This window comes from Lactuca saligna, chromosome 8 (assembly GCF_052625555.1).
Source record: "Lactuca saligna cultivar CGN05327 chromosome 8, ASM5262555v1, whole genome shotgun sequence".
In the NCBI taxonomy this organism is placed as follows: domain Eukaryota; kingdom Viridiplantae; phylum Streptophyta; class Magnoliopsida; order Asterales; family Asteraceae; genus Lactuca; species Lactuca saligna.
In genome coordinates, this window is record NC_136424.1 from 89650833 (window position 1) to 89678728 (window position 27896).

The 27896-nt window shown below is 39.8% G+C and overlaps 3 protein-coding genes across 3 annotated transcripts; 2 read left to right on the top strand and 1 right to left on the bottom strand.

Moving 5' to 3' along the window:
- Positions 1-10713: 10713 nt before the first annotated feature.
- Positions 10714-11511, bottom strand: LOC145009883 (uncharacterized). Its single transcript, XM_078968508.1, has one exon. The coding sequence runs from the start codon at positions 11509-11511 to the stop codon at positions 10714-10716; it is 798 nt and encodes a 265-aa protein (XP_078824634.1).
- Positions 11512-21739: 10228 nt separating this feature from the next.
- On the top strand, positions 21740-24907 carry LOC145008115 (putative leucine-rich repeat receptor-like serine/threonine-protein kinase At2g19230). The gene is made up of 9 exons (XM_078966731.1): positions 21740-21860; positions 21992-22514; positions 22668-23149; positions 23246-23378; positions 23489-23557; positions 23767-23838; positions 24009-24080; positions 24181-24410; positions 24526-24907. The coding sequence occupies exons 1-9, from the start codon at positions 21794-21796 to the stop codon at positions 24726-24728; spliced, it is 1851 nt and encodes a 616-aa protein (XP_078822857.1). The 5' UTR covers positions 21740-21793; the 3' UTR covers positions 24729-24907.
- Positions 24908-26037: 1130 nt separating this feature from the next.
- LOC145009884 (uncharacterized) lies at positions 26038-27792 on the top strand. The gene is made up of 4 exons (XM_078968509.1): positions 26038-26142; positions 26299-27486; positions 27562-27588; positions 27655-27792. The coding sequence occupies exons 1-4, from the start codon at positions 26038-26040 to the stop codon at positions 27790-27792; spliced, it is 1458 nt and encodes a 485-aa protein (XP_078824635.1).
- Positions 27793-27896: the final 104 nt, after the last annotated feature.

Sequence of the window (27896 nt, forward strand, 5' to 3'; positions counted from 1 at the left end):
TGTAAGCGTTTCATACCAGGCTCTCGGAGCTTGTTTAAGGCCGTACACAGCTTTATCCAGAATATAGCAATGATTTGGATGCTTTTCGTTCACGAACCCAGGAGGTTGCTCTACGTACACCGTCTCTTCAAGTTCTCCATTGAGAAATGCACACTTGACGTCCATTTGGAAAACTTCAAAGTTCTTGTGAGCAGCATAAGCCAGAAATATTCTAACAGATTCTAGCCGAGCTACTGGAGCGAAAGTCTCTTCGTAGTCTATCCCTTCCTCCTGACAATATCCCTTTACCACCAGACGAGCCTTGTTCCGTATAACATTACCTTCCTTGTCCATTTTGTTCCTGAAAACCCATTTGAGACCAACAACCGAAGCATCTGGAGGAGTTGGAATTAGGCGCCAGACTTTGTTTCTTTCAAATTCGTTCAACTCGTCTTGCATTGCTTGAACCCAATCAGAGTGATCGAGAGCAGTGTTAACTGTCTTTGGTTCAACTTTTGATACGAATGAATTGAACATGCAAAACTCTACCTTTGAAAATAAGGAAGTTTGTTTTGCCTTCAGTTGTGATCGGGTCAGAATCTTTTTAGATACATCTCCAACTACTTGAGAGACAGGATGATCTCTGGTCCATTTGATAAGAGGAGGGTAATTTGGATAAACGGTTGGGTCTAATTCAGCATTGATTATCTCGTCTAGCTCAGATTGGATATCATAACTGAGTGTCACATCATCACGTTCTACCTCAGTTGGTGCACTTTGGAAGATATGAGGTTCGTGTAATTCTAGTGGGCCTGAGCTTCCTGGTGTTGAGACTTCATCGGTTGAAGATGTGGAATTTGGCTCCCCCTGGACTTGAGCGTTTGGCTCCCCCTCGACTTGAGTACTTGGCTCCCCCTCGACTTGAGCACTTGGCTCCCCCTCGACTTGAGCTTCGTTGGAAGGAGAGTCGTTACAGATTGATACTTCTTCATACATTCTCCTTGCAGCATCTTCAACAATCTGCTCCATGTGATCAACTTTGTTATCTGCTGCACCAGCTTCAGAAAGTGAAACATTCTCTGGTTCGTCAAAGAGTCCCAGAAATGTCTCGAATAGATTAGCAACCGAGACTGTAACCATGCCATTTGGAGGAAAGATTTCCCCAGTGATATTTTCTTTAGCCTGCAGCTTCTTGACATAGTTGTCGTCAAAGGTCACATAATACGTCTCTTCAATTTTTCTTGAATGCTTGTTTAGGACCCTGAATGCCTTGGATGTGAGAGAGTAACCCAGAAATATTCCTTCGTCGGCTTTGACATCAAACTTGTTGCGGTGTTCTTTAGAGTTGAAGATGAAACACCTTGAGCCGAACACATGGAAAAATTTCACATTTGGCTTCCTGTTGTTCAATATCTCATATGGGGTGAGTGCGAACCTTTTGTTGAGATATGAACTGTTCTGTGTAAAACAAGCAGCAGATATAGCATCAGCCCAAAAATAAAGAGGTAAAGAAGCGAAACTTAGCATAGTTCGGGCAGCTTCACACAAGGATCGGTTTCGTCTTTCGACTATTCCGTTCTGTTGTGGTGTGTAGGGAGCTGAGAAATTATGACTAATTCCCTTTTCTGCAAGAAACTCTTCAAACTCCCTGTTCTTGAATTCGAGACCATTGTCGCTTCTGATGTTGCGAACAACCTTCTTGAGCTGTACTTCAATTTGCTTGATAAACATTTTCAGCTTTTGAGTCGCTTCAGATTTGAGCTTTAGAAAGAACACCCATGTAAATCGTGAAAAGTCATCAATGATAACAAGAATATACTTGTTACCACCGATGCTTTCGATAGATGAAGGACCACACAAATCAATATGAATTAATTCGAGTGGTTCAACAACTTTTGTGTTGATTATAGATGGATGACTTTGACGACTCTGCTTTCCCATTTCGCATGCAGCACACAGATGATCCCTGTCGAACTTGAGTAAGGGAAGGCCCCTTACATGACCTCCTGTAACAAGACGGTTGATATCTTTAAAGTTAAGATGAGATAATCTTCGGTGCCACAACCAGCTTTCGTCGGATTGCGCTTTTGACAACAAGCATACAGTTGGGTTTCCTTTGATGGGTTTCATGTTTAAGGGAAAGATTTCACCATTTCGCTCCGACTTAAGAATCACTTTGTTTTACTTTTTCTCTATGATTTCTGAACCTTCATCATCGAAAGATACTTTGAGACCTGTACCTCCAACCAGTTGAGATACACTAATGAGGTTGTGTTGGAGACCTTCCACATAAGCCACCTTCCTTATAGAGAAGTCCCCATTGGTTATCATCCCGTATCCCTTTATGGTGCCGAATGAGTTGTTTCCAAACTTGACGTTGCCACTATTTGCAAGAGATCTGTACTCCCTAAGCTCCTCTTCCCTCCCTGTCATGTGACGTGAGCAGCCACTATCAATGTACCATTCTTCGTCGAACTGCTCGTCACTTATAACCTGCAAAATTTAGACAAATTTAGGAACCCAAAGTTTCTTGGGTCCACGTGAGCTTTGCTTTGAAACAGGAGCACTGAGAGAGATATCAACAAGATAAGTTCTTTTTACGAGAGTTGTTTTATCTTTCCTTTTAATGGTGTAAACTTTTATTTTGTTAAGATTAGTAGAGTTAGATTCGGTCTCTGGTGTGGATTTATTGACCTTCTGCTTCCACTTTTGCTCAGTTGATGAGTGAGATTTAGAACGAGATCGATATGAAACAGAGGGTGAAGAAGAATTAGAAGAATGAGAAGAATTAGAATTAGAAGGAGACTCTAGGTGACCCTTTTGTTTTTTATCATTGGAAGGACCAACCTTAGAGTTTTGCACTCTTTTGTCTTCAGAACCGAACCTTTGCGTTCGGTTGGAGCTACCTTTGGAACTGAACATCTGCCTTCGGTTGTTATCCTTTTGTAAACCGAATCTTGGCTTTCGGTTGATGTCTTCTTGTGAACCGAAACTTGACTTTCGGTTAGTTTCTTCTTGTGAACCGAAACTTGACTTTCGGTTGATATCTTCTTGTGAACCGAACCTTGACTTTCGGTTTTTGTGACTTTCAACTTTTCCAGCAGGAATGTTTTCATACTTTAGATTCTTGTCTTGATGAGTGAAGTATGCATTCTGGGAACGCCAGAATTGTTTCCTCTCAGAAAGGTTCTTTTGGTATCTATTATTCCTTTCTATCTTCCTGTTCCGCATCTGAGAAGGTTGATGATGAACATTTGCTTTCGATTTTGCTGAATCCTTGACCGGTTCCATTTGAACTGCGGTAGAGTTACTTTGAGCTGAAGGAGCCTTAGGAATGTCTGCTTTTGGTGAGTGAGCATCCTTCTGAGGAGTATCTTTTGTACCACTAGTGCTCGGCTCATTGAAGTTATTTGGCTTATTCAATGGTTCGGGTATGTATCTTCCTTTGCTCTTCCAGGAAGTTCTTTTAGATAAACCAATGGTTTCGTCTGCATTATCAATGGGAGCTTCCCAGAAGTATTCATCACAACCATCAGCATTGTCTTCGTTTATAATAGCTGCAAGTTCAGCTGTTTGATGTTCGGTTACTCCTGTTACCTTGTATACTTGATTTGGAGTAGTCCTGACCTTTTGATACACAACAGCTTTCTCAATTAATTTCGGGGACTTTTGATGGGACAACCGAGCGAATTCTACAGAATTTTCAGAAATTAGATTCTTGTGATTTTCTGGCTCGGTTTTAATAAATTCTGAGCAGTCAACCATGTCCTCTACAGAAATTTCACTCATATTGTCGTCCTCGTTAAGCTCAGATGCATTTTCAACATCAATTTTGTTTTCTAAGCTTACATTGGCGTTTAAAGAGTCAAATTTTTGTATGGTTTCGGTTCTCAGTTTAAGTCTGTCATTTTCATCCAAAAGAGTTTTAAGCATGAGCTTGTGGTCTTTAGATTTAATGAAGGACTCAATTTTGTCCAGTCCATACTTGTAGGTGGGATTTATGTCATCAGACGATATCACACTTTCACAATTATAGGCTTCGGCATCGATTTCATCTTCCTTAAATTCTAGGAAGGGCAAGATCATGTGGTGAATCCTTTGGCCTATTTCACAATCCAAGTGAAGCTGAGTAATATTAGAATACAGACGTTTAGCAATTAAACAAAAAACATTTCGTTGTTTTAACAATTTCAAATTGTCTCTTTGCAAATAAATGTTTTCATCTTTAACTTTGACTAATTCTGATTCCTTCAACTCTATCCACATTCTCCGCTCCTCACTCTTCGACGCTGTCCTGCTCAATTGATCAGTTAGGTTAGAATTTGTGACCCGAGTTTGAGTTAAGCTACTATCTAGATGAGATATCCTTGTATTGACACTTTTTAGTTCTTTCTCATAAGAGGATGATGGTACTTTACATGAAATAAAAACAGATTGTACCTTCTTTATCAGTTCATCAAGCTCATTGAACTGCTGGCTGAGTGGTTTGGCTGTGAAGCACATGTCCTCCTTTGCATTCTGTCCATCATTGCCCCCATCAGTGTTGTATCCCCTCAATTGAGATACGTCAGAAACCATAAGGCATTTACCACTACTGCCTTCTTCCTTAGACACGAACGCCTTTCCATGAGTAGGCTGCCTCACTTCCTCGTCTTCTGAGTCGGTAGACCAAACTTCCGTGCTACCGAACTCATCACCTGGATCAGAACCCTTCTTTATCAGTTCATCAAGCTCATTGAACTGCTGGCTGAGTGGTTTGGCTGTGAAGCACATGTCCTCCTTTGCATTCTGTCCATCATTGCCTCCATCAGTGTTGTATCCCCTCAATTGAGATACGTCAGAAACCATAAGGCATTTACCACTACTGCCTTCTTCCTTAGACACGAACGCCTTTCCATGAGTAGGCTGCCTCACTTCCTCGTCTTCTGAGTCGGTAGACCAAACTTCCGTGCTACCGAACTCATCACCTGGAACAGAACCCTGCACAATAAGAGCATTACTAGGCGGGTTAGTAGCAGACTTCTTCTTTCTCAACTCATCCAGCCTTTTCTGCAACACAGCTTCCTCATCGTTCCCATCATCTTTCTCAGCCATTTTCTTGAGAACACAGTCCTTAGCATAATGATTTTTCCCACCACAGTAGAAACAGCTCACTCCAGAGTCACCGTCAACCTTCGGTTCCTTCTTGTGCTCCTCAACTTTCGGTTCATTAACCACCTTTTCAGAGCTGTAACTTCCCTGCCAGTTTCGGTTTTTGTTGCTGGGAAATTTCTTCTTTATGAACCTTTTGGGATTGGATACCATCAAGGCATAATCTTCTGATGTGAGATCATATTCTTCCAGGCTGAGGTCTTCATCCTCCATAATGGCTTTACTTTTTGACAAGAGTGCCAACGAACCGAGACCGGAAACGACATTCTTCTCTTGCACCACGTTTTTCTCTTGAGACTTGAGAATTCCCACTAGTTTCGCCAAAGAGTATGATTTAAATTGCTCATGGGCTTTAACCGTGGAAACTACTGCTCTCCACTCAGACCTTAGACCATTCAAGAATGTAACCTTCTGTTCGATGAGCTTCCTTTCGATATCATGTTTGATCATCTTGCTGAGAAGATGATTGAAGCGATCGAACGTCTGGGTCACAGATTCTTCAGCCCCTTGTCTGAATTCACCAAACTCAGATAGAAGCAGAGTTTGAATAGAATGTTCGAGATCTTCGTCTGTAGAGTACAGTTCACGAAGTCTGTCCCAAACATCCTTCGCCGTCGTGCATGAGCTAACCAATCTGAATGTATCGGACTGAAGGGCGAACCGGATCAATCTTAGTGCTTTGATATTGCATTGGAACTTGTCCTTTTCATCTTGTGCAATGTCTTTCACGTCCTTGAGCAGATCATTGTATTCTTTTTGAGTTTTAATGATTCTGGACGTTGCAGAATGAGAGAACGGTCCGTTTGTGATGGCTTCCCAAATCAAATACCCATTTTCCTCCGACCCAATAACGTAGTCTTCGAAATGATGTGCCCATACTTCATAATCGTTGGTGTATAAGATCGGAATCCTTGTCGTCGAACCAATGCTGTTTGAAATATTAATAACGTTTGATTGTGTCGCGTCCATTATGATCGTAAAAACCTGTTCAAAGATCAGACTTGTAATAAAGCGGATTAGGGCAAAATAATAAATATCAAGATACGTCAATAAAGAGATGACGGCTCAATAAATATTAATGATTGCGGAAAAACCCTAATGAAAATCTTTTTCACAGAAAAGATGTGTATCAATTACACAGCCTCCTGCTCTGATACCAATTGATAAGATTAAAGAATCTTTTAATCTATGAAGATCGATTAGATCTTGAACAAGTAAATAAACAATGACGGTATAAACACAGTAAAATAATAGAACAAGATTGAATCAAACGAGTCGAATGATTAAAACAAATCCTCAGAAGAGCTCGATTAAGAACATCAACTGTAGAGGATTGGAAGGTTACAAGTATGATCAAATAAACCTTTAGTCGTCTGGAAAATATCGTATTCTCAGATCTCTAAAAAACCTTAACATAATATGCATGCAAGCATAAGCTTATATACAAAGCATAAAAGACTCACGGTTGGACAGGCCCATACCGTAATACAAAACAATACAGAAAGACGAGCCCAAAAGACGCAATCTTCTAAGCCCAACAAAATAAAAGGGTAATTTAGTATTTTTTACATCTGATAGAGATCAAACATGCAACAAAAATATATCTTAGGGACCGTCTGAGTTAAAAAGTTTCTTAAAACTATTTTCAGGGTGAAATATGGACAATCATACTATAATGTAGGGTTATAAGTGAGCAATGCAAATTCCGACTTTCACTTTTGGCCCTTGTCTTCTCTCATGGTTAGGGATGAACATCGGAACTGAGTATCTGCTTACGGAACCTGAACCGCCGGTTCTGGAGACGGAACTACCTTAAGCAGTTTCGGTTCCTAAGACGGAACTACCTTAAGCAGTTTCGGTTCCTAAAGTTTTGGAATCAACCTAAGCGGTTTTGGTTCTCATATTTTTGGAATCGCTATCCGCTAGGCAAATGCTAAACCGGTTTATATATATATATATATATATATATATATATATATATATATATATATATATATATGTGTGTGTGTGTGTGTGTGTGTGTGTGTGTTAAGGGAATATGTGGAAGGTTCACATTTTAAGAAGTAAGTATTTAGATGTAAAATCAAACTATAAAACCATAACTATATATATATATATATATATATATATATATATATATATATATATATATATATATATATATATATATATATATATATATATATATATATACACACCATAGATGATTCACTGTTTGGTTATTTATTAAAAATATCCATCCTTTTTAAAATTAAAACCACCTAAAAGTTAATATAACGATGAGTGGAGGGGTAAAAGTAAAAGCTTATGTTCACATGATCTTTCGGGAGAAAATATATGAGAATGTTTTTAATTTTTGTTTTAATGATTGTTAACAAAACTACGTACTCATACCATAGAATAAGATTTAAATGTTTAATTCAACTATAATTAAACAAAGCACCTTTGTTTTTATGTATTCACAACCTTTTTTCAAAAAAAGAAGTCTAAAAATTAGTTTAACATTTGGTTGTTCCCCCTCACATCGGTGCCTAGAAAGAAAAAAAGAGAAGAGTTTCTCCTTTATATTCGAGAGGGGAGTAAGGAATTTGATAGTTTCTTGGTGTCCTACAATTGTGGGCTGCTGAGTTATTGTTTATGTTTATAGCAGTTTTGTGTTTTGCTCTGTTGGGTGAAGCTCTTTTGCTTGGTTAAGTTTTGAATTTTTTGGTTTTAGTTTGGATATAGAGTTGGTTCAAACTCTTTACTAGTAAAACGTTTCAAGTTATTAGTTTTTGGAAAGGAATGTTTTTGTAATTTTTTTGAAAGTGGGTTTCCGGTAACGAAACCAGCGGTTATCAGTTCCGATTCTAAAATATTGAGAATCGATACAATCCATTCCGGTTTAGGTTATAATATTTTGGGAATCGCCGGTTCTGTTTCGGTGAAAATCAGGCGAGTACCCGGTTATGCTCATCCATACTCATGATCGGTTATCTTTGTGTATGTGCAACAAACTTGTAAACTCGATTTAGCAATTGGCACAACATGGTAATGAGATATTTCTCTCATCCATACTCATGATCGGTTATCTTTGTGTATATGCAACAAACTTGTAAACTCGATTTAGCAATTGGCACAACATGGTAATGAGATATTTCTTTTAAGATATCAAACTTTCAGTCAACTCCTGATATTGCTAGACACATATCTTAAATGCATATCTTTTAATCTAAAACAAGATTTGAACCTTTAGCCTTTGACTGATGGATACATTTCCGTTAACTATTGATACCAACTATACACAAGTGATTATTTTTACTCAAAGTAGTCAAATTATATCTTTCATGATATCGGAGTCGACGCATGCATCAAGTTTCAAAGCTACAAATATGGTGCATATGGTCATTTTGTGTAGTTGAACGTAAAAGGACTATATTACTCTCAAAATATATATATATATATATATATATATATATATATATATATATATATATATATATATATATATATATATATATATATATACACAAACACATACACACTTCCTAATAAATTAATGTTTTGTTCTACTTGGCCACATTCATTTAATTTGCCAAATGTCATTTTGAATTAATTTTTTTCACATGTTATTTTACAAGTTTTTTTTTTTTTTTTTTTTTTTTTTTTTTTTTTTTAATTCTACATAATATTTTAATGTAATAATTATAATAAATATGGTAATAAATGGATATTAATGTCATTAATGAGCTTACTTTTTAATTTCAAAATTTTAAAAATAAAAGCTCATTAGTTTTTTTTGTTTATTTATTTAAATTATTTGTTTATATTTAAAAGATAAAAAACATTTTCATTATAATAATTTATTATTTTTTTAACTTTTCTTATAAGTTCAAAGTTTTCAAATTTTTGGACATTTATATTTAATTTTTTTAAATTAACCCATGTAATACATGAGTCTCACAACTAGTATATATATATATATATATATATATATATATATATATATATATATATATATATATATATATATATATATTCAAATTCTAAACTCTTGTTGGAATTTGTTTTTGGCTATTTTGTTGATTTACATATGATATATGGTTATTTTGGTGATTAGAAACATCTTTATAGTACAATAACATAATAAAACAACGAGATAAATTAGGAGAGAACGGTGTAATAGATATGAGAATCAATGTCAATCTTGATATCTATAAGATGCTTAGATCATCGTTTTCTACCGAGATTGTAAAGTACTCTTTGTTTTTTTGAAGTAAAGATCAATTAAGTTTGCAAATCATCTCTACAACAGAATAAGTGGACTAAATGGCTGCAGATTGTACTAAGAGACGTGTTTGATTTTTAACATATAAATGTTACTATAGATATTAAAAAATTAAAATAAACTTCTTTTATAAACCGGAAATAGTTTTTAATATCGAAAATTTAATAATATATGACATTTCAAGAAGAATTTATGATATTTTAGCAAAAAATAATGATATTTCAATAATAAATTATCATTATTCAATATAACAAAAATGAAAAAAATAATTCAGCAAGAATAGAAAAAACAAACAAAAAAGAAGAAGATGAAACAAGATTGCAACAACATGTAATCAATATTTATTAAGATTTCAGCAAAAAAGAAGAAGAAGAAGAAGAAGATGTTAGAAGAGCCAATACATGTGTCGCCCAAACAGAACACACACAAATGTTTTTTATTCCGAAGACTTCTAAAAAACAGACAATTGCGAGATGAAAAATGTTGCGCATGTATTGCGCCGCACAACAATAAGAAATCTCAAAAAATTTTACAAAAAACAAATAACGCCTAAGTGATGAGGATCATTTCAGCTAGACCTCGGTAAAAACAATGAATCAACATGCAAAGTAGGCAAGTTGGTAAAAATCCATGATTTATAATGTTGCAATCAAAACATATATAAAATGTGTGCAAAGTCTATGTCCACATTCAAAGAAGTATGTGATAAACCTAATCGAGATATTTATATCCGGAGGCGATGGTTGCAAAATATGTTTACATTATCTTAGGTTGTTAATTAGTAAGCTAGCTATTGATAATCGTTGAAGTTAATTACTTTTAGTCTTGTTTCATATCTTCATTGGACGAATTAATATAAGAGTATAAGGTCTAGACAACTAATCATAACACCATTTTGGTGCCACCCGACATGCCACATCACCAATAGTGTTATAACACCAATTGGGGAAATGGTCACCATATTTCATCTTGTTATAACACCAACTTTTTTCCATTTTATATTTTTTTTCCGAATTTTTAATTTAGACAAATATTTTTAAAATATAACATAATAAATAAAACATAATGTTAATAAAAACAATTTTTAAAGATTAAAATTAACATAGACACATAACATCCAGATTCCAAATATATATATATATATATATATATATATATATATATATATACACACACACACACACACACACAACATTATTCATTAAAAAAAACATTTTTTTAAAACTAAACGCTATTTGTTATCGTTATTGTTACTATAGAAGATATAATCCGCCAAGTCCTCTCGAAGTTGTCTGTGTTTATTTGCGTCATAAATGTCAACAACTCGATGCAAATACTCTGCTGTTTCTGGTTGAAACTGAACGTGTCTGGGCTCCATTGAGATACAGTGCAATATTTCGTTCTTTATCTTCTACCACCATGTTATGCATTATGATACATGCATACATGATATATTGTAGAGTTTCTAAATCTAATGGCCGTGCTGCATGTTCAACTATATACCACTTCGCATTCAGCACTCTAAAAGCACGTTCCACATCCTTACGTGCTCCTTCTTGTATTCTCTTAAAATATTTGTCTCGTTCTTCAACCGGGTGGCGAAATGCCTTCACGAATGTAGAATACTGAGGATATATTCCATCTGTAAGGTAATATCCATGTTTGTATTCGTTTCCATTCACTGTGAAAGGAGCATCCATGGCCTTTCCATTCAAAAGATAGTCGAATATTGGCGACTGATCAAGAACGTTGGCGTCGTTGTTGGAACCCGCAACCCAAAAAAATACATGCCAAATCCATAAATCTTGAGAAGCAACAACCTCTAAAACCAACGAAGGTGATCCGTGATGACCACTTGCGTATTGCCCTTTCCATGCTACCAGAAAAATTTTCCATTTCTTGTGTGTGCAACCAATACTTCCGATCATTTCGGGAAACCCATGGCGTTCTTCATGCACCACATACAATTCTTGCAAATCATGCAACAAAGGTTTCCGCAAATACACGTTTCCAAATATTTCAACAACACCCCTTGACAATGTATACAAACTCTCCCTTGCCGTTCTTTCGGACATTGTCATATAGTCGTCCATGGTGTCGGGTGACTCCCCCATAGCCATCAAACGAATGGCCGCAACACATTTCTACAACGTTGTAAACCCTCGTCTATCTCTAGCATCATATCTCAATTGGAAAAATTCATAACTAAACATATAGTAACTACAGTTTAAAAATATATTGTATATGTTGTAAAATTAAAAAAACATGTACTAGATGTTTGTAACGACGTAAATTTTAAAACCAAATTTTCATTTTTACAAACATCAAAACATCGAGTAATAATTTAGATTCCAATGTAAACAATATTGTCACGACCGATTACATAACAAAGATCACAAAAATAGTTTCCCCCGAGTGTGTGTACGATCACGCCGGCGCCTTCCCACGGTCCTCGCTGGTACCTGAAACACATAACACAACAACTCTAAACATAAATGCTTAGTGAGTTCCCCAAAATACAACTTACGCACATATGCCTTTCCAGGCCCTAACCTTCGGGTCCATGTGTATCAGGGGACTTCCGTCCCGACTAGGTAAACTTTCCAGTCCTACGCACGTCAACCTTACGGTCCACATCACAACGCCTTCCGACCCATAACATATTCGCCTTCCGGCCCATAACATAATGCCTTCTGGCCCATATCAAGCATATCATACATGACACATATAACGATTAACTTATCACACATAATGCATATATCTCATATCATATTCGACCTTCCAGTCACATAGTCATACCCTGCCGAGTACAGTATAGTGAGAAGACTCACCTCGTATATCTCGATAACTCGCGAACCCTGGAAATCACTCGTGCTCGAAACCCCAATCTATAATCCTCCTATAACATCATATATTTCTAATTAATACTTTTACCACTAAGGTTGACTATCCCTATCAAGTCAACACTGGTCAACTCTGGTCAACAGTCAATGGTCAATTTGACCGGACTCGGCGAGTCTAAGCATTTTCACCAACTCGCAAGGATTTCCCTTTGACACGTCGAGTACTCCCCTGACTCAACGAGTTCCACCTGGTAATGAATCGCAGGGCCACCGCGACTCAACTCGCCGAGTCGCAAGGATAACTCGGCGAGTTCCAACTCGACTCAGTCCACCTGTCAATCCCTCTCTAACTCCTCGTGACTCACTGAGTCAACCATAACTTGGCAGGACCACTCACTAAGTGGTTAAGGACAATCTTCATGCTACTCGCTGAGTCTGTTCTTCAGACTCGGCGAGTCCATGCCATGCATCGACTCAAACTTGCTTCTGAGGTCAGATCCGCTCCATAAACTCATAGATCTGGCCCTCCCAAGCTCATTTATCACGTAAAGTCACAGTCTTGGCCACCATGCAACACTTACAAGGTTCTTTTTGGAGAAATGACCACTAATATGGCAACCCTAGCCTCCAACCCAAAAGGAAGGACATAAAGCATAACATTTGGGACTTTCTGGACCTGCTAAGGTCCAGATCTAGGTAACATATCTCCATGGGACCTCTCACACTTCAATTACAAAGCAAATAAGGCAAGAAGAAACCCTAGATTTGACCATATCAACATAAACACGAAAATAAGCTCTGAAAGATACCTCAAGAAGCTTCCCTTGGCGAAATGGAAGTAGATCCAAGCTCCCAACTCTTCTAGCATTTCTTGCAAAAACACACAAATTTGGTGAACAATAGTCTCTTATCTCACTCACAGGAACCCTTAGCTGCTTTGGTGCTCTCAAGGATCAAGGTGGCCGCAATGAAGGGCCATAAGGTCCTTTAAATAGAGCTTAGGACCGGAAAATTAGGGTTTCATCAAACAGCGCGGACTCGCCGAGTCCATCCCTTGGACTCGCCGAGTTCAGGCGCGAACCCGCGTCCAGAACCGCGCCTCTACTCGGCGAGTTCGAGCTCCAACTCGCCGAGTCCCCTCACAAAACACCAAAAATATGCGAATAAAAGATACCTGAAAATCCGGGCTGTTACAATTCTCCCCCACTAGAACTAGACTTCACCCTCGAAGTCTCGCTCTGCAAATAGCTCCGGATGCTGCTCACGCATCTCACGCTCCGGCTCCCAGGTCATCTCTGAACCCTTCTGATGCTGCCACTGAACCAACACCAGGGGTACCTCCTTGTTCCTCAAAACCTTGATCTTCCGATCTCTGATGGCCACTGGTATCTTGGCATAATTCAGGATTGCATCTACCTGAATATCCTCTAATGGAACCACTGCCGATTCGTCGGCTATACACTTCCTCAGCTGCGACACATGAAAAGTGTCATGAATCTGCCCCAACTCTGCTGGCAAATCCAAACGGTAGGCTACCCGACCTACCCTCGCGTTCACACGGAAAGGACCAATGTATCGGGGCCCCAACTTGCCCCTCTTCCTGAATCGAATCACTCCTTTCCAAGGAGAGACGTTCAGGAGTACAAGATCGCCGACTTAAAACTCAAGCTCGGACTAGCGTCTGTCTGCATAACTCTTCTGTCGGCTCTGAGCGGTCAACAACCTCTGCCTGACCTGCTGAATCTGCTCGGTCGTCTGGAGTACGATCTCCATGCTACCCATCACCCGCTGCCCCACCTCACCCCAGCAGATGAGGGTGCGACACCTCCGCCCATACAACAACTCAAAGGGTGGCATACCAATGCTCGAATGATGGCTGTTGTTATACGAAAACTCTGCTAAAGGTAGATAGGTGTCCCAGCTTCCTCCGAAATCCAAAACGCATGCTCGGAGGATATCCTCAAGCGTCTGAATCGTCCGCTCACTCTGACCGTCTGTCTGGGGATGATATGCGGTACTAAAATGCAGTCTAGTACCCAATTCCTCATGGAACTTCTTCCAGAACCTGGAAGTGAAACGCACATCACGATCAGAAACAATCGAGATCGGCACCCCATGCCGCGATACCACCTCCCTCACGTATAATTCCGCTAACTTCTCCGCAGAAGAGCTCTCGCTGATGGCCAGAAAATGAGCGCTCTTCGTCAATCTATCTATGACCACCCAAATCGCATCGACTCCCCTCGCAGTCCGCGGCAATTTGGTGATAAAATCCATGGCAATTTGTTCCCCACTTCCATTCGGGAATATCTAGCGGCTGCAATTTACCGTGTGGTCGCTGGTGCTCGGCCTTGACCTGCCGACAAGTCAAGCATCTCTCAACAAACCATGCAACATCCATTTTCATACAGGGCCACAAATACTCCTTCCTTAGGTCCAAATACATTTTCGTAGCCCTGGGATGAATCGAGAATTTCGATCGATGCGCTTCCTCCATCAAAATAGCACGCGCACTACCCACAAACGGTACCCAAATCTGACCCTGAAAAGTCATAAGCCCTCGGCCATCCGTGACGAATCCTGATACCTGACCTACAACCCGCTCCCTCTTCTGGTTTTCTGGTTTCACAACCTCAGCCTGAGCTCCTCGAATAGTATCCAAAATCGGGGTCATTACCGTCAACCTCAAACAAATATCTCGGATCGGGGCGCTTTCCGTCCTATGGCTCAACGCGTCGGCTACCACATTAGCCTTGCCTGGGTGGTACAGGATCTCACAATCGTAATCCTTCACCACATCCAACCACCTCCTCTGTCGCATATTCAGATTTGGCTGATCCATCAAGTACTTCAGGCTCTTGTGGTCCGTGTAGATGGTACACCGAACCCTATAAAGATAATGCCGCCAGATCTTGAGGGCAAACACCACAGCCCCCAATTCCAGGTCGTGGGTTGGATATCTCGACTCATGAGGCTTCAACTGCCTCGAAGCATACGCTATCACATGACCCCTCTGCATAAGCACCACCCCCAAACCCGATATAAATGCATCACAGTACACCACAAAATCCTCCATCCCTTCCGGGAGTGCAAGCACCGGAGCCTCGCACAATTTCTGACGAAGCGTCTCGAATGATGACTGCTGCTCCGGTCCCCATGAAAACACATCACCCTTCCGGGTCATCCTAGTAAGTGGCACAACAATCTGGGAGAAATCCTTGATAAACCTGCGATAATATCCAGCCAAACCCAGAAAACTCCTGATCTCAGTGGGCGATCTTGGCACCTCCCACCTCAATACCGCCTCAATCTTGGCCGAGTCGACCAATATCCCTTTCTGGTTAACAAGATGCCCGAGGAACTGGACCTCTCGTAACCAGAAATCACACTTGGAGAATTTGGCATACAACCTCTCCGATCTCAATACCTCAAGAATATCCCTCAAATGTTCCTCATGCTGATCCCTAGACCTCGAATACACCAAAATATCATCGATGAATACGATCACCGACCGATCCAGCATCGGCCGGCACACCCGGTTCATAAGATCCATGAACACAGCCGGGGCATTGGTGAGCCTAAAAGGCATCACCACAAACTCATAATGTCCATAACGAGTTCTGAAAGCAGTATTCTGGATATTTTCCTCTCGAACCCTCATCTGATGATACCCCGACCTCAAGTCTATCTTGGAGAACCAAGATTCCCCCTGCAACTGATCGAACAGATCGTCGATCCTAGGTAATGGATACCGGTTCTTAACCCTCAACTTGTTCAACTCCCGGTAATCGATACACATCCGGTGTGAACCATCCTTTTTCTTGACGAACAAAATCGGCGCTCCCCAAGGTGAGCTACTCGGTCGAATGAACCCCTTTCCCAACAGCTCCTGAAGCTGCGAGGATAACTCCTGCATTTCCAGTGGAGCGAGATGATAAGGCGCCTTGGCGATGGGCGCCGCTCCCGGAACCAAATCGATACGAAACTCCACTTGCCTCTCCGGAGGCACACCCGGTAGCTCTTCGGGGAACACATCCGAAAACTAGCATACAACAGGAACGTCATCAATCGAATTGGGCCTCCCCGCAGCCACTCGAGTATCTATCACGTAGGCTATGAATCCATTGCAGCCCTACTGCAAACTCTGCCTTGCCCTGGCAGCCGAACAAAACGCCGACCCATACCGGGTCCCTTCGCCATAAACCGTAAGCACTCCCCCACTAGGGTCTCGAATCGTCACCAGCTGTCTCTCGCAGTCAATGACTACCCCAAACTTACTCAACCAGTCCATGCCCACGATAATGCAGACATCCCCCATAGCTATAGGAACCAAGTCTATAGGGAACTCGACCCCAAAAATCTCGAGCACGCATCCTTGAATCACCTCAGTGGCGTATACCGCTTTCTCATTTGCTATAAAAACTCGCAGGGGTCAACTCATCACCTCCCGATCAATACTGATGTGCTGGCTAAAAGCCAACGATACAAAAGACCGACTCGCACCCGAGTCAAATAATACCAAAGCAGGTACATAATTCACAAGAAAAGTACCTACGCATATCATAATATAAGCACAATATCTCAGCATAAAGGTAAATACATGAAAGAATACATACCGGCTACAACATTAGGCGCCGCGCGGACCTCCTCCACAGTCAACTGGAAAGCTCTCCCACGAGCCTTCGGAGCCTCAGCCTTCACTGGCCGAATCTTGGTAACCCTGGCAGCAGACGTAGATCCCTGGTGAAGCTGAGGGCACTCGGCCTTCCGGTGGCTGGTCTGGTTGCAATGAAAGCAAACCATGAATCCCTTGGGGCAATCCCTAGCAATGTGCCCCTCCTTGCCACACTTGTAGCAAGCACCCGATCGACATGCCCCCTCGTGACCCTTGCCGCACTTTCCGCAAGTGCGGCCATTCTGACCTCCGGATCTCGAATCGGCGGACTTGGTCCGCTTGGCTGCCGGCTGAGACTGAGCCGACCGCCGATCCACCCGTTGAGACTCGGCCTCATCCCTGGCCTGGGTCTCCAACTCGATCTCACGCTTCATGGCATTCACCTGAAGCTCAGCAAAAGTCTGATATGATGAGTTCGATACGAACTCCCGGATATCCCTCCTCAGCACTCCCAAATACCGACTCATCCGAGCCTGCTCCGTGGACACCTGCTCGGGGCAGAACATCGCCCTCTCATGAAACTTCCGCGTGATTACCGTGACAGAATCATTACCCTGCTCGAGGGTCAAGAACTCCTAAACCAACTGTTCCCTCTCCACCTGGGGAACGTACTCGACTCTGAACATAGCAGTAAATCTCTCCCAAGTCACAGCTGAAACCTCTGCGAGAGTGAAGTTCGCCGTCACGAACTTCCACCAATCCTTTGCTCCCAAGCGGAGCTGGTTCAAGGCGAACCGTACCCTCAGATGCTCCAGACATGAACAAGTGTAGAAGCATCCCTCGATATCAGCAATCCATCTCATCGCAGCAATCGGATCCTGCGTCCCGTGAAACTCAGGTGGCTTCGTGTTGTTGAACTCCCGGAACAACAACGAGTCACCTCCCTGTGGTCTGGCAGCGGCCACAGTTGCGGTAGCTGCAGCGACTGCGGCCTCAGTCAACGCGGCATACCGCTCATCAAATATCTCCATCAGTGTGGTCTTAATAGACCCAAACATATCCGGAATCTCAGCCCGGATCGCTGCAGCTACGTCCTCATGAATCATCTGACGAAGCTCCTCGTTAGTCACACTACTCGTACCAGGTCTGTGGCATGGTCCAACCATGATGTCTCTGAAATACAACATAAAAATATCAGAGACTCTATCGAGCATAATCGCACTCGATAACGCAGTCCTACTCAGTCTCCGATACCCAGGGATTCTTACTTGGGTTGCCCACTGACCCGGTGTCTTCAGTAGTACGGGCCCAATACTACGAACTATACCGCGTCAGCATTCACCCCAAGTCCTCCTCCCCAAACCCCGGATCCTGAGTACTCTATTCTTGCCATGCACTAGCTACCCACTCGCTCTCAAAGCACCTCATAGAAGCAGGTTTCCCTAGACTAAGACATCACAAATCAGGCCACTCTAGTCCTAATATGTATACCTAGTCTACTAGAATGCATATCATATCATATCTCATAACACATATTGTAAGAGTATTTTGGGGATTTTACCATTCGGGCGCTGGCTAACCGTACACACTCCTTCTTCTTTGGTTGTTTCAAAAATCACTTACAAATTTTATTGATTTATTAATTAAAATTTTCTCAAATCCCCGGTTTGAGTTCAATTACGCCCGAAGGTGTACCCGAATCCCTCAAACCAAGGCTCTGATACCAACTTGTAACGATGTAAATTTTAAAACAAAATTTTCATTTTTACAAACATCAAAACATCGAGTAATAATTTAGATTCCAATGTAAACAATATTGTCACGACCGATTACATAACAAAGATCACAAAAATAGTTTTCCCCGAGTGTGTGTACGATCACGTCGACGCCTTTCCACGGTCCTCGCTAGTACCTGAAACACATAACACAACAACTGTAAACATAAATGCTTAATGAGTTCCCCAAAATACAACTTACGCACATATGCCTTTCCAAGCCCTGACCTTTGGGTCCATGTGTCTCAGGGGACTTCCGTCCCGACTAGGTAAACCTTCCGGTCCTACCCACGTCAACCTTACGGTCCACATCACAACGCCTTCCGGCCCATAACATATTCGCCTTCCGGCCCGTAACATAATGCCTTCCGGCCCATATCAAGCATATCATACATGACACATATAACGATTAACTTATCACACATAATGCATATATCTCATATCATATTCGACCTTCCGGTCACACAGTCATACCCTTCCGGGTACAGTATAGTGAGAAGACTCACCTCGTATATCTCGATAACTCGCGAACCCTGGAAATCACTCGTGCTCGAACCCCCAAGCTATAATCCTCCTATAACATCATATATTTCTAATTAATACTTTTACCACTAAGGTTGACTATCCCTATCAAGTCAACACCGGTCAACTCTGGTCAACAGTGAATGGTCAATTTGACTGGACTCGGCGAGTGCACTAGAGCGACTCGGCGAGTCTAAGCATTTTCACCAACTCGCAAGGATTTCCTTTGACACGTCGAGTACTCCCCTGACTTGACGAGTTCCACCTGGTCATGAATCGCAGGGCCATCGCGACTCAACTCGCCGAGTCGCAAGGACAACTCGGCGAGTTCCAGCTCGACTCAGTCCACCTGTCAATCCCTCTCTAACTCCCCATGACTCACTGAGTCAACCATAACTCGGCAGGACCACTCACTAAGTGGTTAAGGATAATCTTCATGCTACTCGCCGAGTCTGTTCTTCAGACTCGGCGAGTCCATGCCATGCATTGACTCAAACTTGCTTCTGAGGTCAGATCCGCTCCATAAACTCATAGATCTGGCCCTCCCAAGCTCATTTATCACATAAAGTCACAGTCTTGGCCACCATGCAACACTTACAAGGTTCTTTTTGGAGAAATGATCACTAATATGGCAACCCTAGCCTCCAACCCAAAAGGAAGGACATAAAGCATAGCATTTGGGACTTTCTGGACCTGCTAAGGTCCAGATCTAGGTACCATATCTCCATGGGACCTCTCACACTTCAATTACAAAGCAAATAAGGCAAGAAGAAACCCTAGATTTGACCATATCAACATAAACACGAAAATAAGCTCTAAAAGATACCTCAAGAAGCTTCCCTTGGCGAAATGGAAGTAGATCCAAGCTCCCAACTCTTCTAGCTTGACTTATCCCCTTCCTTTCTTGCAAAAACACACAAATTTGGTGAACAATAGCCTCTTATCTCACTCACAGGAACCCTTAGCTGCTTTGGTGCTCTCAAGGATTAAGGTGGCCGCAATGAAGGGCCATAAGGTCCTTTAAATAGAGCTTAGGACCGGAAAATTACGGTTTCATCAAACAGCGCGGACTCGCCGAGTCCATCCCTTAGACTCGCCGAGTTCAGGCGCGAACCCGCGTCCAGAACCGCGACCCTACTCGGCGAGTTCGAGCTCCAACTCGCCGAGTCCCCTCACAAAACACCAAAAATATGCGAATAAAAGATACCTGAAAATCCGGGCTGTTACAATGTTTTTTTTGTATAAAAGTATAATAAAGAAGTGATACCAACTTTCCAAAGCGTTGTCGATCTGTAGGAACACATTTCTACTCAAACGAAATATTCTTTTGAAGTCCTTCGACCCATATACACAATTATCTGCAAAGTAATCACGATATCGATGCTCGTGTCATTCCTCACGATTTCTGTTTAACATCGCACGTCTTATTCGTAACGGGGCTGAGCCTGGTTGTAGCAGCTCGTTGGTATAATAATGATACATCATCCTGAAGAATATATCGTCATTGGAATCATCGGACGAATCGAAAGGATCCATAATTTTTTTTTGAAGATAATTGAGATTATAGAGAGAAAGAGAGAAGTTATGTGTTTAAAAAATTGTTTAGTTATAATAGGTATTTATATAGGCAAAGAATAATTAATTTTAAAGTTTTTATTTTTTATTAAATCAACCGTATTCAAACGGTTTAAAGTGGTAACGGTCGATTTTTTGTTCGTTTCATTGGATGGAGTTGGGAACGAGAAATGCCACAATGAGGATAAACGAGATGGGGGGAGGGGTTGATCTCGTTGTAACGCCATTTTTACCCTCCACGTTGGTAATAACGAGAAGCAACACACCTACACCGTATGCTCTAAGTGAATCAACATACTTTCAATGAGTATTTATTATTTGAAAAGTCATTTCATTTTTTTTTTTTCAGAATTCATGTTGACTTTCAATCATTTTTTATTATTTAAAATGTAATTTTTTCTTTTAGAATCCATATTGTAAGTTTACTGTTTATATATATAACACAGCCAGCTAACCAAAGCTTTCTGTCCTTTCTGTACAGAACACTAGTTTGGCTGTAACCCCTCCATTAGATTTAAGAAAAAAAAAATATATACTTGCAACATAATTTTTAGATGTCTTGAAAATATTTTTATTAAGATAGAAAACAATAAAGAATATCTTTTATATAATTATCGTTCGTTTATTTAGTTCGAGGCGTCGACTGGGTCTGGTACAGCGCGTATTTTCATATAGTTGACTCCATATAAGTACAAAGTAAACGTTAACTCATCCACTAATGTCAACGTGATTGATTGACTAAAATTTTACGACCCATAACCAATCGAATATCAACACGTGTAATTACCTTAAAAAGAAACGTCCAAAAAAGGAACAATCTCACTTGTCATTCGACAGCAAATACCACACATACAAACGAGAGTAAGCAAATTTAAGGTTTTCCTCTAACCAACTTGTTCAAAAATTAAACCGAAGAATATTAGTTGTCATTTAACAGCGAATACCACACACAAAAACGATGATAAGCAAAATTTAGGTCCTCCATAGTCTCCCCTTTTAAAGTCAACTTATGAAATCGACTATATAAACCTCACAAATATAATCAAATCTTCAAACTCTCATAACCATGGCTGAACATTTCATTTTGTTTTCGGTTTTGCTGTCCCTACTTGCATCTTCGGTTTCGGGTCAGGGTAAGTATCACGTAATCTTTTTTGGGTGATAAATAAACAAAGTTATATACACACACCACTTAAGGTTTAAAAATCTTGTATCATGCTTACCTTTCAACGTTAAAACGTGTTTTTTCTGAATGTGATTTTAGTGTTTTGGAGTGTAAATTGCGGGGAATCGGAGATATACACCGATGGTAACCTAATGGTTTGGACGCCAGATGAAACTTTAGTTTCAAATGGGTTTGCTCGAGTAGTTCAATCAACTAACTCGATATCTACGGTGTTAGACTCTCTTAGAGTTTTTACTACTCGAAAAAAGAACTGTTATTCTACCCCAGTTACAAAAGGCGAAAAAGTGCTAGTTCGGGCAAGTTTCAATTATGGAAACTATGACCGATTGTCAAGTCCTCCAACATTTGATCTCCACTTTGATGGCAACTTTTGGACAACTGTCGAGACTACGAATAGCGGGTTACAAATGTACGAAGTCACTTACGTTACAAAAGGAGACACCGTTAGCGTGTGTGTGGCTCAAACAAAGTCCGGTCAATTCCCTTTCATGTCCGCTCTCGAAGTCCGTAGTGTTGACTCTGACGTTTATAGTATACTCGATGAAAATCGGGCTTTGTTCTTGATCAATAGGGTTTCCTATGGTGCAACTAGAACCTTAAGGTACGTTTTTGAAGAACTTATATACTTTTTAAGTAATTAACTTCTCAATCTAAAGAAAAGATATACGTTACATCATCAAATAAACATGACAACATGGAGGAGGTAAATGGTAATCAATCCGACTATTGACTTGTAACAACATTGATATTTCAGATTTCCGCAAGATCCGTATGACCGAATATGGATACCCGCCCTTGGGGGAACCAAGGCGGTTACCAGTGATGCAACTTTTGTTGACCCGACCGGAACCAATAATCCCCCATCGGGAATTTTTGATAACGCGATTGTAGCAGACAGTACTGCTGAGAGTTTGCTTTTGGCGACAGTTTCCCCATCGAATACTCTCGTCTATATAACAACTTACTTCTCCGAAGTAAACAACCTCGACATTACTGGTGAATCGAGGTCATTTAGGTTTTACGAGACGACAACTGCATCAAGTAGTTCAATATCAGATCCAATTTCACCACCTTATGGGAGTATGTTCGAACGCCACCTTTATAATTACTCTGTCGATTCCATCACCAACATATCTTTAATAGCTACCACTACTTCTGATCTCCCTCCTCTCATAAACGCCATTGAGGGATTCAATATTAGTGGACTTTTAACTGATGGGACTGATAGCAATGATGGTGAGTAGTATTTTGGAATGTTTTCTTTTTCTAGATCTGTATATTGAATGTTGTTTGATTTGATTTTTGACCTGTTATGAATGGAAAACATACCAGTGGAGGGTTTATATTTGTTACAAAACACATTCGACGTGTTGGGAGAATGGAGTGGTGACCCGTGTCTTCCTGCACCATACTCATGGGACTGGCTCAATTGTAGCAACGAGACACCACCTCGCATAACCTCATTGTAAATGTCTTTTCGCGAGTATCTCTTACAATATTAATTTGTGATGGATTTATTTTCGTCACAAAAGAATCTTGATTGAGTTATATATAAGAAAAGTTTATATTTTACAGGTTTCTTGATGGCTTCGCGCTTTCGGGCGAACTTCCAGACATTAGTTCCATGGATGCGCTCCAGACAATGTAAGTCTAACAATCGGATTTTGCTAGTTTTTTAATCAGACCATTTGAAAATTCGACCTAATGTAACCTGTTAGATTATTGATAATGCTTTAAAAAAATTCCATATAGAAAAGCGATATCTCAATTCTTAATTAAATAATAGAATCGGAAAATCTATAATTAAATGCAGAATTTATCGTTTACTTTTATTTGTGTTTTTTGGTTTGTAGTGACTTGCACAATAATAGCTTGGATGGAGAAATTCCTAGTTTCTTTGGTACCATGACTAATCTCCAACAACTGTAAGTCTATTTTGTCAATTTATTAATTATTGGTTAGAATTAATTTCCAATAATAGAATAGAACTCACGATTTCTAAATTCAAAAGCCAAAATATGATTTCGTGACAAGTGAAAACAAATGGTGCATGTCAAGAAACTTATCTCATTATAATGTTAACTCTTCTTTATAGGAATTTGGCAGACAATGACTTTAGTGGACCCATACCCACTTCGTTATCAAAGAACAACAAACTGAAATTAACGTAAGTTGGATCATTCTCTTTGTTATTTGTTATTTCTCTTATATTACTTACACTGTAAATAATTTTTAAATTTCCATTTTCTTTATCCGATTATGAACAGTGTCACTGGAAACCCTTCTGTGTGTACATCCGGTAAGTCATGTTCGACTTCTCCGGGGAGCACCACCTTAACTCGCAGCAAGAAAACGAAAAGCAGCATGTTACCAGTAGTACTCGGCATTACGATCCCGATATTCTTTCTCATCTGGGTAGCTGTGGGTTTGTTCATCATTTTGCGAAAGAAAAAGAAACCAGTGATCAAGGCCATTAATATTATGCCAATTGCTTCTGGTTAGATCATTTTTTCCTAATCGCAACCTGACATGTAAAGCGAGGCTTTTGGGGAATTTTGTGACGATTTGTGCTATATATTGATTTAATTGTTCATTATGATAATTCGTTTTAGGGTATACAGCCGGCGGAGCAAATGGGAATCCAAGTGGCGGAGCAAATGGCAATTCCGATGACTTGCATAAAAACAGTGAAGAAGTGATGAATGATGGGACAGTGGAACATGGGATGCAAACAACTATGGGATCGCCTTCACCGTTACTTGATAATTCTGGTCAAACTAGCGATATGTATGGAGACACAGGAGTACGTACATAACCACGATGAATCGTAGATCTTAATGTCTTTTTATTTCTATAATGTGGAAATTGCATTATTCTTCTTGTTTTGGTGGTGTGTAAATAGGGCATATATGTGTGTTGTGGGATTGTAAGGTCGTTTGTGTTTTAATTGTTTCAATGGTTAATATGAGAAAGAGGAACCATCCATTCTTTTAACGTAACGTTCATGACATGTCTTTTTTTGGAGCGGCAAATTTTATTATAAGCGACTATCAAGACACTAGAGCAATGAACAAATTACAGAAAAAAGAAAATGCCTCTAATTGATAAAATTAAACTGATAGCTTCTGAAAACTGATTTAAACTGTATATTTTATTTCTATAGAATTGTTCGGCAAAAGCTTTTGAAAGGTGTTTCGTGAGTTGCATATAACTAGCCACAAAACCGAAAAGATTAACACCTTTTGCATCAACTTTTGCTTCACCAGAAAAAAGCAACCTAAAATTCCTGTTGAAAGTCATGGAAGCCAACCGGAATCATCGGACACCAAGGTGAAGCAAAACTGCAAAAGTTTGTACACTCGCCCCGGTAATGTCACAAAACTTAAAATACTTGATTAGGAACATCATCCAGCCTAAAAGATAATAATTAAAAGGTGAAAGGTTAGTACACCTTAAAATAATGAGTGAAATGTTAATTAGTACACCTCCTGTCTAAAAGATAATAATTAAAATGTTAATTATCTCATAGATCAGCATAAAATATGATGTTCAATTTTACTTTCATTAAATATAAATGTATTGGAGCCAAAAGTATAAAGCATCATACATCTATTTTTATAGTAACCCAATCTTTTGGACGATAGACAGTCTCAAATGGGGTTGTTCGAGTGATTTAGTCAAGTAAAGCGATATCTACAGTGCTAGACGTTTTTACCATTCAAAACAAGAACTTTTATTCTAACCACGTTATAAAAGACAAAAATCTATTAGTTCGGACAAGTTTTAATTAAGGAAAATGACTTATGAAAGTAACTAATTATTTCGATTGTCCACATATAGGTAATATTATTTTTTTTGTTCTCATTAATGGAACAAACTTGTTAGTTATGTTCATATTTAGGTAATATCACCGGCTATTACTTGTTTTTGCCCGTTTTAACCGGTTGCATCGTTTTTACTCAGTGTTACTCATTTAAAGCTAATTACGTGGATTCTTACGTGGCCATTACTCCCCTTTCTCATTTAATTAGGGTTCTATACGTTCAATTTCAACATAATCACCTCCCGATTGTAGATTCGATTCACCAAATTCACCATAATCACGCATTGAAGTCGACTGTAAGATGGCGTCCCAATCATCTACAGGTATGTATTTAACTGTAGATGTTCATTACGGTGGAGTATTTGCCCAAAAACCGTTGAAATACTTAGACCTCGAAAAGATAACAGTGCGTGATGTCGATTTTGGAGGGTTTTCCTACAAAGAGTTTCTTTTGTGGCTTAGGAATTTAACAAATGGAAGTTGTGATAATGTGTACTACTGTAGTAGAAAGGAAACCTTAAGTGAGGGTATTATAAGAATCGACAGTGATGCTGATTATTAGGAGTTTGTTGAAGCTACTTATACTCCTGAAGCTGAGTTGGATGTCTACATTGACCAACAAAATGATCCAATCCTTGATTGGGCTGAAAATGAGGTGTTATCAGATGGTAATGGGTATGATAGTGAAGAAGAGGATGAGAATGTAGAAGAGGATGATAGTGAAGAAGATGATAACTTGGATGGTATTATGGCATATGAGCATGAAGATGATGAAGAAGTCCATACCTTTAACAAAACTGTTGGTGATGATTTTTTAAACAAACTTTCAGGTAAGCTTAGTGATGATGATCAACCTAATGATGGAAAAGATGAGAAGGTTGTATTCTTTGTCCATGATGAGAACCAAGCATGGGATAAGATGATGCCAATTCTAGGTGTGAAGTTTGCAAACCCAATGCAATTGAAGCTATATTTAACCAATGATGCAATGAAGAATGGGTATGACTTGTGGTATGAAAAAAGTGATCATAACAGGTTACTGGTGAAGTGTTGTAAAGGTAGGAAGAACAAGAAGAATAAAGGTTGTCCCTTTAGGTTGTGGGCAACTTGGATGAGCAATGAAAGGTCATTCCAGATTAAATCTTTAATTGATAACCACAATTGCTCAAGAGTCTTCAAATTTAGGTCCATTGTTACCTATAAATGGACAGGTAATCATTTCATGAATCAGATTCTCCAGAAACCAAAAATGAGTGTGAGGAAATTGAAGGCTAAAGTTAGCAAGACATTTAATTTGATTGCAAGTGTGGGACAGTGCAGAAATGCAAGGAGGTATGCATTTAAGGAGATAAAGGGTACTTTACAGGAACACTATGCTAAAACTTGGAGCTATGGAGAAGAGCTAAGAAGGACTAACCCTGGATCAATAGTGAAGATGGATGTAGATGCCATTCTTGATGGAGCCACTTACTTCTCAAAGTTCTATGTATGTTTAAAGGGTGTGAAGGATGGATGGATTAAAGGTTGTAGAAGGGTAATTAGACTAGATGGCTGCTTCTTAAAAGGTGTTTGCAGAGGTCAGTTGCTTGCTGCTGTAGGTAGGGATGCAAACAACCACATCTACCCTCTTGCTTGGGCTGTGGTTGCAGTTGAGAGTAAGGAAACATGGAAGTGGTTTGTTGACCTTCTCCTTGATGACATTGGAATGGGAAATGGATATTGGTTGACATTAATATCAGACCAGCATAAAGTAATGATTTTATATGCTCTATTTATTTAATACTTAATTTATATGAAGTTTATGTTTTGTTTGTAATGCTGATAGAGATTACTTGAGGCTGTCAAGGAAAGGGTACCTACAACAGAGCATAGATAATGTGCAAGACACATATGTGCTAATTTCATGAAAAAAATCAAGGGTCAACAATTCAGTACACTTTTCTGGAGAGCTGCTGCTTCTACTACCAAGGCTAAATTTGAGCAACATATGAATGAAATAAAGAAGATAGAACCACTAGCCTATGATCATCTAATGGAGAAGGACCCTAAAACTTAGAGTAAAGCATTCTTTCAGACTGATATGGCATGTGATGCATATGAGAATGGTGTTTTTGAGAGTTTTAACTCAATCATTGCAGCTGCCAGGAAGAGACCTCTAAT